Source organism: Orcinus orca, chromosome 11 (genome assembly GCF_937001465.1).
Source record: "Orcinus orca chromosome 11, mOrcOrc1.1, whole genome shotgun sequence".
NCBI lineage: Eukaryota > Metazoa > Chordata > Mammalia > Artiodactyla > Delphinidae > Orcinus > Orcinus orca.
Window position 1 is genome coordinate 95,099,942 of NC_064569.1, and position 10,774 is coordinate 95,110,715.

General features: G+C 40.8%; 1 protein-coding gene across 7 annotated transcripts in view; it reads right to left on the reverse strand.

Moving 5' to 3' along the window:
- Window positions 1-7,030, reverse strand: part of SLC25A17 (solute carrier family 25 member 17) — a 57,255-nt gene extending 50,225 nt beyond the window's left edge. For 2 of the 7 annotated variants that reach the window (XR_004476655.2, XM_033405115.2), the window contains exon 1: window positions 6,309-7,030. Coding sequence is in view for 5 of the 7 variants with exons in the window: in XM_033405115.2 (XP_033261006.1) it covers window positions 6,309-6,362 (54 nt within the window). In the remaining 2 variants the exon portion in view is untranslated. The remainder of the gene's footprint in view (window positions 1-6,308) is intronic. The other 5 variants (XM_004279515.3, XM_033405116.2, XM_033405114.2 and 2 more) reach the window with 4 other exon arrangements.
- Window positions 7,031-10,774: the final 3,744 nt, after the last annotated feature.

Here is a 10,774-nt window from a genome sequence, read left to right on the forward strand (position 1 = left end):
AAACCAACTCTACTTCAATAAAAAAAATTAAGTCATAGACTACTCAGGCACAAAGCAAATTAAAGTTAGAAAAATAATTCCAATCAAGACTACATAAGAACCTTTAAGTTGAAGAGAACTGAACTGAAATGACCCTATTAGCTAAAAAGTTTATTGGGGTGAGGGGGGGAGATGAACAGGCAGAGCACAGAGGATTTTTAGGGCAGTGAAAATAGTCCATACAATAATGTAATTGTGGATACATGTCATTATAAAATTTACCCAAACCCACAGAATGTACAATACCAAGAATGAATCCTAATATAAACTATGGACTTTGGGTGATTATGATGTTCCAATGTAGGTTCATCATTTGTAACAAACGTACCACTCTGGTGGGGGATACTGATAATGAGGGAGGCTGTGCATTGGCCGGAGGGGAGTGCTGGGGGGGCCCAGAGGATACACGGGAAATCTCTGTACCTTCCTCTCAATTTTGCTGTGAACGTAAAATTGCTCTAAAAAACTAAGTCTTGAAAAAAAGTTTATCAAGATATCAAGATATATTTTGGATGAGTAGTGAGGCAAAGAAGTCCTAAAGATTAAAAGCTATATAAGAGTTCAATCATAATTTAGTGGAAGCCTAAATGAAATAAAACAGCAAGGAAGTAAAGACAATGAAGACTTTTTCTAATTACCTCCTTTTAAGGTTTCTAAACCAAAGTAATACAACGCCCTCAGATGTATACTAACCTAAGTTAATTCTATGAGAATCTGACTAGATTCAAACTATGGGTCTGGATGAGCCAGCTGTGGAAAAGAAAACCCTTCCAAAAAGAACTTAACATTTAAATTGTTCGATATGTGGTTTAAAGTGCTCCTGATGAACAATTAATGTCCAAGTGCCTCCAGTTTGATTATACATGTATATATGTAATATTTAATGTCACTTTTTTCTGAAAATCTAAAGATATTCAGGGGCTAGTTTTGAATTAAACAAAGGGATGGGGAAAAGAGACAAGAAGTATGAGGGAACAGGCAGCTAGGCATAGCAACAGAAGAGTAGCAGAGAAGGGAGACCTGGGTTCTTGCCCCAGGCCTGTGACCAAATAACTTACTGGTAATCTTGGCAAAAACACTTAACATACCTGTTTCCATTTTCTTGTCTCTATATGAGAATAAAGATACTTGTCTAAGAGCCTCGGAAACAACCCTATGAAGTGAGTACTATTATCTTCCCCAGTTTATAGATGAGGAAACTGAGGCAAGAGAGATTGAGAGACATGCCCAAGGTCACACATGTGATAAGTGGCAAAACTGGGACTTGAACTCAGGCAAGTCTGGTTTCAGAGGCCATACTTTTAACCACTTGTTATATTGCCTACCTATCAAAGTTGTTAACAGATGTGAGAAGATAGGGAATTCTATAAGTACTAAATATTATTATTAAATCTAATATTAAATTAACTAACTCAAACAAGTTAGGATGCATAGAAAATTAGAAAACATAGTTGTGGACAAAAATATTAATGGCTTTCATTTATTGGGCCCCTATTATGTGTCAGATAGTATAAAAGCTGTTTTAATTAAGTTATTTTATTAATATTCACAGAACCCTGTGAGGTTGTTGGCATTTAACAAATTAGAATCAGAGTTAACTAAACTGAATCCGAAAATTTAGGTTTTTGTTTCTAATCTATAAATCAATGAGTAACATTAGGAAAGTCACTTAACCAAGCAATACCATAGTTTCTTCATAATGGGGTGCTGGGAGGTCACATTAACATCTATACTAAATATTTACCACAGTGAAAAGCTAGAAACAACGCAAATGTCCATAAATTATGGGATACCCATATGATAGAATATTTTATACTAAAAAGCCAATGATTTTTCAAGTCTTTTTAACAACATGATATAGTGGATATCTGATGTTTTGGGCCACACAGCAACATTCCCTTTTCCTGATTTTCTTTACCTCTTCCCACTGTGCACAGTCTTGGTAATATGTCAACGTTGGGGGCTTCCCATTATCTTCACAGGGGCAGCCCACCACTTCTTCCTAGATACCACCAGGGGTCTTATCCACACCACCACTATACACCTAAGAAGAGCTTCCTGAGGACAGGGACTTTTCCACTGATAACCTTTATATCCAGAAGGCCTTGTACAGAAAATCAACAAGTTCTACTTGGTTTCTACTTCTAAAAGGCAGGTAGTGAGTCTATATGGTAGAAAGTCCACTGTAATGTTAAGTGTATGAGTATGAGCTACAGAGTCAGATAGTTGGGCCTAATTTTCTCTTTTGATACCAACTGGAGAAAAGTGCTCTGAATAAGCCTTCTTACACAGTTCTAAGGAGAGGTATGTCTGGGATTTGAGTCACAGCACAATAATAGGTAGAGTGGAAGGAGAAAGAACTCTTTCATATTTCTGTATGACTTGAATTTTTTAATGGTCAGCATTTATTCAATGAAATGTAATTCTTTTATAACAAATTATGCAATTAAAATTTAAAAAACAATTTTTAAATAAACAATAGGGAAAAAAGAAGACCCCTGAAAGTTACTGATTAATAATTATCATTACAATTCCAAAGTCTGTTTTGGCATCTAAACCCCCTAGACAATTCCAACCAATCTCACTATTCAAATTCTAGACTAATAAAATCTCTTTTAATTACAAATGTACACTTCTACAAATAAAATCTATCTTTGGAAGCTAATCTGAGAACCAAAAATATAAAATTATAAACCTAATTATACTCAAAATTTTGAGAAGTATTTACATGCGAGGCCATTAATTGTATCAGACGATAGTCATCAACTGGAGATAAAGCATTCTCCTGAAACAGCACAATTCTGATTTTCAAATACTTGAGATTATCTGCACTTATACCAAAGTGAAGCATAAAACACTCAAAATCACTAATCTGTTTATTTTAATTTTTAAAGTGTGTGTGTGTGTGTGTGTGTGTGTGTGCACATAACACCACACTTGGGGTGAGAAAGTGTAGGACCTGGAAAGAAGTGAATAAGCAAACATGAAACATGTCAACTCAAAAAGGTTGTAGGGCCTGCCCTGGTGGCGTAGTGGTTGAGAGTCCGCCTGCTGATGCAGGCGACACGGGTTCGTGCCCCGGTCTGGGAAGATCCCACATGCCGCAGAGCGGCGGGGCCCGTGACCATGGCCGCTGGGCCTGCGCCTCCGGAGCCTGTGCTCCGCAACGGGAGAGGCCACAACAGTGAGAGGCCCGCGTACCGCAAAAAAAAAAAAAAAGGTTGTAAATCAACATCTTAAACAATGACCCAACAATCTTTTGGGGAGAAGCCACAACTAATTACTCTAGGCAACTCTGGAGTTTATACCAAATCCTGAAGTTTATGCCAGGATTCCGACCCAGGCTGCCTAGCTCAAGTCAGGCATTCAAATGCTCTTAACTACTGTGCTCTCCTGGATCATCTCAAAGCTTTGGTTGAACATCATGGCAAAGGCATTTAATTAAACATGAGCCATTCATTACCACAGTACTATACCATTAAAAGCAATGCCATTTTCCTCGTCAAACGTCTCATCAAATGTAGTGACATTTTGTGGTGAAATTGTTTTCCTTTGGTAGCAACCAGAAGAAAGCCGGGTCCATGTTGTGTGGTTTATCCTTAACTCAAAAATTTGCAAAAAGAGTTTGAGAACCACTCTTTGGCATGAAAATTCAAAAGAATAACAAAACACAATGCAATTTCTCATTTAGACATGTGCCAGGAACAGTACTGCCCCGAGGGAAGCAAGAGAAAAAAAAATTATTTTTACAAAAGTATATCTATTAGATAATCTAACATAGCTTATGGGAGAAAGAAAAACCACTGCAAATTCAGGGTGCATAATTTCAAGCAGAACTTTTAACAAGAGAAAACTAGGCAACAAGGAGAGAAAAAAAAAATAGAAATGTCTTTGCAGGTTAAATAGAGATAGTATCACCTCTACCCCCAATCACTGTCTATAGCAGGGCTCAGAAAACTAAGACCAAGGGCCAACTTGATGCACTGACTGGTTTCATAAATAAGATTTTATTGGAACACACCTCTGCCCATTCATTTACTTATTGTCAATGGCTGCTTTCAAACTATCATGGCAGGGTTGAGCAGCTTCACCAGAGACGATACACCTATATATTTACCATCTGCCGCCTTAAAGCAAAAGTTTGCCAACACTTATTTTCTTTCATAAAACTTAAAACTATCTAAAGTTATTTATTTTTTGATTTACTCAATTATTGTCTGACTTCCCCATTGGAATGCAAACTTCATGAAGAAAAAGACTTTGTTCTCCACTATACTTCTAGCACCTAGAACAGTGCATGGCACGTAAAAAGCACTCAGTAAAGATGTTGAATGAATGGCATTTACTGAGAGAAAGCAGAACAAACATTTCCCATCTTCCCATTTTCTCTTTGTTGCACTATTCTCCCCCCAATACACCAAAACAAGTCCTCTCAATTAACCACTGGATTTATCATGTTGATAAATCTAATGGTTAATTCTCAGTCCTCATCTTATCTGACTCACCAGCAGCACCTGACCCAGTTGGTCTACACCCTTCTCCATGTGACTCTCAGAACACCACATTCTCTTAGTTTTCATCCTACCCTAGTGGCCCTTCCTTAGTCTCCTTTGCTGGTGCTCTCATTTCCCCAACCTCTTAATGTTGGCATGTTTCAAGGCTAAGTCTTTGAGACTTTTCTCTCAGTCCACACTCATTTCTTTGTTAGCTCATCTAGTCTCATAACTATTCTTAGGCATTTCAAACTTAACTAGTCAAAATCCAAAACCATTCTCATCTTTCCCCCAAAAGCTGCTCCTTTACAGTCTTCACCATCTCAGTAAATGGGAATATCACCCTTCCAGTTGCTCAAGATCCAAACTCTTGGGAGTCAACCAACTCGCATCGTGTTACACCCAACATCCAATCTACCATCAAACCCTGGTGGTTCTATCTCAAAATATATTCCAGGTTCATGATCACTTCTCACAACCTCACTGCTACCATCTTAGTCCCTTGACAGTTTCCCTGCTTCCACCCTTGCTCCCGTACAGTCTACTCTCAACAGAGCAGCCAGGGTGATCACGTTTAAAATGTACATCTGCAAGTTGCTGCATGCTCAAAAGAACTTGTTCTAATAGCTAGTTAGCTGTCTTTCACACTCAGAGTTAAAATTCTTACACAATTTGGTCTCCTGAAACCATTTTGCCTCTTTGTTCCCTCCATGCCAGACACACAGGCCTCCAATGCCTATCCTAGAGCATATCAAACAAGCTTCCATTTCCGCGCCTTTACAATGGCTGAAAGCTTGATCTAACTGAATGAACCAGGACTCCTGAATCAGGCACTTCCATGAACTATTGTGTCATCTAATTCACGTAACAACTCTGTGAGGTAGGTGTCAATACCCCCACTTTACAGATTAGGAAAGTGAGGTTTACAGGCCACCCATCTAACAAGTGACGAGTTGGGGTTCAACTCCCATTAGCCTACACAGAACGTGAGCTCTCAGTGCACTTTTGGGGGCCTAGGAGAAGAGGACTCAGTCAGTGATATTCCTCTGAAGTCCCAGTGACTCCACGTGCGTGTTGACAGCTAGAGAAGGATGTGAGAAAGGGCAGGCAGAGAGACAAGACGAGAACCACAGAGGAAGTTACTCAAACCAAGAGTGGAAAGTTTCAAGGAAAAGGGAGTGGTGTCAAATGGAAGCGAGAAATCCAGGAGCCTAAGCACCAAGCACATTCCTCATAGTAAACCACATATGTGGTAGACAGCGACTCTGATCTTGATTTAATTGAAATCTCCTGCCAATGATATTGGCCAGAGATATCCCTGCTAGGTACTGCCACTTGTCTGCAGCAAGTGTGTGAAAATAGGCTGTAGTTAAGAATGTGATTCAGCAACACAGCTTCACACCTAGGTTTTCCTCTGGCCCAGTCAGACAAAGTTTGGGCGTGCGGTGGGGTGGGTTTAGGGGGACGACTGCCCTTTAAATTTCAGAAGGCAAAGAAAACGGCAATGATCTTCTTCCTGACTCCCTGTGGCGGTGTGGGATCACCGCTGCCTACATCCCAGATATTCTGTAAGAGGTCAAAGCGGTAGCCAGGGGCGGAGGGTGAGTGTCGGGCCTCGCCCAAATTCTTCCAGCAACATTTCGCCTATGCTCCATTCCTCTATGTCCCAGTCACGATACGATCTGCTTCTCATCCCCACCCCCCAGCCATATCCCGGTCTGGCCCCAGAAAAGCCCCACACCCCGCAGTGGCCCGGGCATAAAGATCCCGCCTCACCACGGCTCCCGCCACGGCGTGGACCAGGCTTTCGTAGGACAGCACGGAAGCCATAGGTGCGGTTCCCGCAGACCTGGCCACAGTTTTCTCGCAGGAGCCGCAAACAGGCGGTAACAAGCGCCGGAGCCCGGGGCGGCAACGTCACCAGCTCCAACCCCTCAGGCCCACCTCCTCCAGAACTACTTCCGGGTCGCAGGGCGCCCGCCCTGTCTCCCGGCCGTCGGCCGCAGGGGAAGGAAGAGGGAAAGACGGGACTGGGAACGCCCCTTGGCTCTGATTGGCCCCCGGGCCTTGCACGGGGCGGGGCAGCACGGTGCTGCCCCTATCACGCGGAGCGGTGGGTCGGGCCGAAATTCAGTACGGGATGGGTCAGCTTCGACTTCCGCTACGTTCTCGGGACCTGGCCAGTCGTACTTCACACCTACTGCTACACTAGAGACTTCAGAAAACCTGGACAGCCTCATTTTTCTCCACTTCTCTCCATAAGACAAGATGGAGACAAGCAAGATGGGGGACTCATCTTCCTGTTTCTCTTTTGCGACTTCACTCGTATTTGCTCTCGCTAGTATTTTTAGTCACATTTTGGTCAAGAGGAAATAAATGTTGATTGGGCAAGGTTCTCCCCTCTGAAAAACCCTGGTGGGAAGAGAACTTGAGCTTCAGGAAATCAAAATGATCAGATGGAGGTGGGGACAAACTAGTAGGCACCCAGGAAAATCATTTGACCTCTTGGTTTCCTCCTTTGTGGAATGACAAGTGTTAATACCGTGAGGATTAGAAAAGTTAATTTACGTAGACGTACTTTATAAAATACCGAAAAAAATGTTTCCATGTTACAAAGCGAAAACCCAAACTACACAGAACTAGAAAAATCACATTCTAGCCCTCACCCACAATTACTCGAGCACCATAGCTTTGTGCGTCTGCCTGTTTCAGTACCAGTAAGTTTACTTTTATAATATCTTTGCTGATAGTCCTTGACTGCTTGCTACAGCCAGGCCCAGTGCTTTACGCCCTTTATCACATTTACTCCCAGGAAAGGGCCCCAACAATGTTTACCTGGTCATGTTTTCACAAAACTTGCATAAAATATTTTAAATGCTATTGGTTAAGATCCCTTTCCACTTAAACTCCCTTTCATTTACAGTGGTGCTACAGTGACGACAGCTAAGTTAAAAGCAAGTTTGGGCACACAGTTGGATTTAGAGATATTTATATGTATTAATACAGGTTACTGCTAGACATCCTATGTTAGGAATCGCTTCCAGGAATACTCCCACCACTCCCTAAGGTCATGACATGAGGTGCAGGTCCAAAAGTCAAATGAAGATAGAATTCTGGCAGTGGAACACAGAAGCTTGTCCGCTGTAAAATTTAACCAGAGGACTCAGTTCTCACAGACTCCTACTTAAATTGGAAGCTCTCTCAAGAAAAAACTGGACTATGTAGCATACAGATTTATAAACACACTTTACAAATACTTTCCCTTTATGATGGTAATTGAACACAGTATTTTTCAGAATTACCATTTGTCGGGTATGACCTAGAGCAGACAGCACGTCTATCTGTGTGAAATCTTTTGCATCCCAGCTATCAAAAAATATTTTGATCAAGATGGAATTATCTATTCTATTGAAAACACAAAAGTCATATAATCAGAGTAGGCAGCAGAAAATGTAGCAATTCCATAGGTATATCATTTATTAAATGGAACTATATAGTTGTGATGCTTGAGATATTTCCAATTTCTAAAAGTAACATTTTGCTCATTCTAAACATTCGCTTTCACATCTCAGTATTCCTAATTATATACTGTTTTTCTTAAAGAGGGCTCCCTGAATTATATAAGCACTAAGTCCCACACTACATAAACGATATACTAAAAATTTAGCATCATTCTGTTCACAACCATACCATCATTACAAAATAGTTAAAAATAACCTAGTCATAACTGATTACCTTCCTATTTGTTTATACACTGCCATATGGTCAGGTTACTTACACTGCAACCTGAAAATGTCCTCGTGATCTGCGAGTGAACTACTTAAGGACATCCTGATTATATACCAGATACCTAGAATTTCATAGCACTTACACACGAGTTTATGCTAATTCTATTTACCTCCTTACTACTCTGGTTCCACCTAATACTTAGAATCCAGTTTTAAAACTTTTGCCAACAAGACATGCCTTACTCAGTTTAGATTTGACTTCTTGAAGTTTACCAGCTATCCTTAACTAATTTTCCTATGTACTTTAGGCGACGCGCCCCCAAATATATGCACTCCAAAGTATGCTTTATTGGTTATAAATATTGGTACATACTAATTTTTTAAAATTATGGCACCAAACTTTTTTTTTTTTAGATGTTGGGGGTAGGAGTTTATTAATTAATTTTTGCTGTGTTGGGTCTTTGTTTCTGTGCGAGGGCTTTCTCTAGTTATGGCAAGCAGGGGCCACTCGTCATCGCTGTGAGTGGGCCTCTCACTATCGCGGCCTCTCTTGTTGCGGAGCACAGGCTCCAGACGTGCAGGTTCAGTATCTGTGGCTCATGGGCCTAGCTGCTCTGTGGCATGTGGGATCCTCCCAGACCAGGCTCGAACCCGTGTCCCCTGCATTAGCAGGCAGATTCTCAACCACTCTGCCACCAGGGAAGCCCGGCACCAAACTTTTTAAAACTAATTATTTCTTGTCCCTCTAATTGGGCCCATCACAAGTGGACTAACAGCACAATTATGCCATCAGACTTCTACTAGGAAAAACCCCTGTGGAGGTGCATTGTCAGCACCAATGATATGATATGCCTTATTTAACTAATGCCCTTCAAATGTACATTTAGTTTTCAATTTCTTAAATTAACAGTTCTGCAAGAAGCAACCTAGTACACAGAGGGGAGGCAGCAGAGCATAGAATTTAGGAACAAGACATTTGAAGCCACACGCCTGATGAGAATCTCAGCTCCACAAATCAACTATGTTATCTTGGACAATTTACGTAAGTGCTTCAGTTTCCTCATCTATATAAAATGGGGAGGAGTACTCACCCTTGTGGTCATTACCAGAATCAAGACAATACTTGCAGAATAAAAGTGCTTGGCACAGATTACTACTCACCTGATGTATGTGCCTACTTGGGTGCATTAATTTTAGATACGAGCAAATCTCTAAAATACTGCTTCTCCCTTATCCCATTAGGCCAGTATTTCCTAGTGTGGCAGATTGCTAGTTGTTACTCTGGGTCTTTTCTCCATTTCTCTGTAGTAGTAATTATTTTTGTTGGGCACATGACCACACAGCTATGGAATATTTTCTAGGTTTACTTGGAGCTAAATATTGTCTCAAGACAAAACAAAAATGACCAATGGGATATGAGGACAGAATGTTACTTCCATGGATTAGCATCAGTATCTCAGCATACACTTCCCTGGTGCCTTCTCCAGTTTTTTGGGGCTAGATGAGCACCAGAGCAAGCATCTTTGAACACAGCAATGGAAGCTCCCTTCTAAATACGGCACAAGTGCTTACCTCTGAACTGCGACCTCAAGAAATGTAAAGCTCTATTTTACTTAAGCTAATATATTTTTAGGGGTCCTTGTTAACACTGTATAATCTAAAGTCTACTGTGCTTAGTAAATACCTTAGGATTAGTGATATAGAGACATAAAAGAAATGGAACATGTGCTGAAAAAAAAGGGGAGTGGTGGTGGGAAGAGTCAATATCCAGTCTGAAGCCACACTTTATTTTTAACGTAGCTAGAAATATCCAATAACTCTCTCTCTCTCTCTCTATATATATATTTATTTATTTTAATAATGATGCCATTGATCACTGTGAATCAGCCAGGAACAAAGATCGCCATGTGTTTTTCTTTTTTTTTAAACCCCTCATTTTTATATATATATATATATATATATATATATATATATATATATATTTTTTTTTTTTTGGCGGTACGCGGGCCTCTCACTGTTGTGGCCTCTCCCGTTGCGGAGCACAGGCTCCAGACGCGCAGGCTCAGTGGCCATGGCTCACAGGCCCAGCCGCTCCGCGGCATGTGGGATTTTCCCGAACCGGGGCACGAACCCGCATCTCCTGCATCGGCAGGCGGACTCTCAACCACTGCGCCACCAGGGAAGCCCCTAACTATATATTTTTAAGCAGAAAAAAGGTCCTTTAGTTTTCCTTCTTATAGCATCATTGGCACAAGAACAGAACATTTCTGGTTTAGAAATGATGTTCAGTTTCTACAAAAATGAAGATGTACTTTGTATTAACTTAAAAGTCTAAAAAGCACAGGATACATTTTCAGACCAATTTTACTTTTACCCACGTATGGTAATATGTGCAATGTTAGAATGTACTTAGGTAATGTGTAAATCAAATGAAAAATCCAGAAGCAGCTGGTCCTGAATTACAGCACACACTGGAAATTTTGAGAAAGGAGAACACATATTAACAAAAAGAAC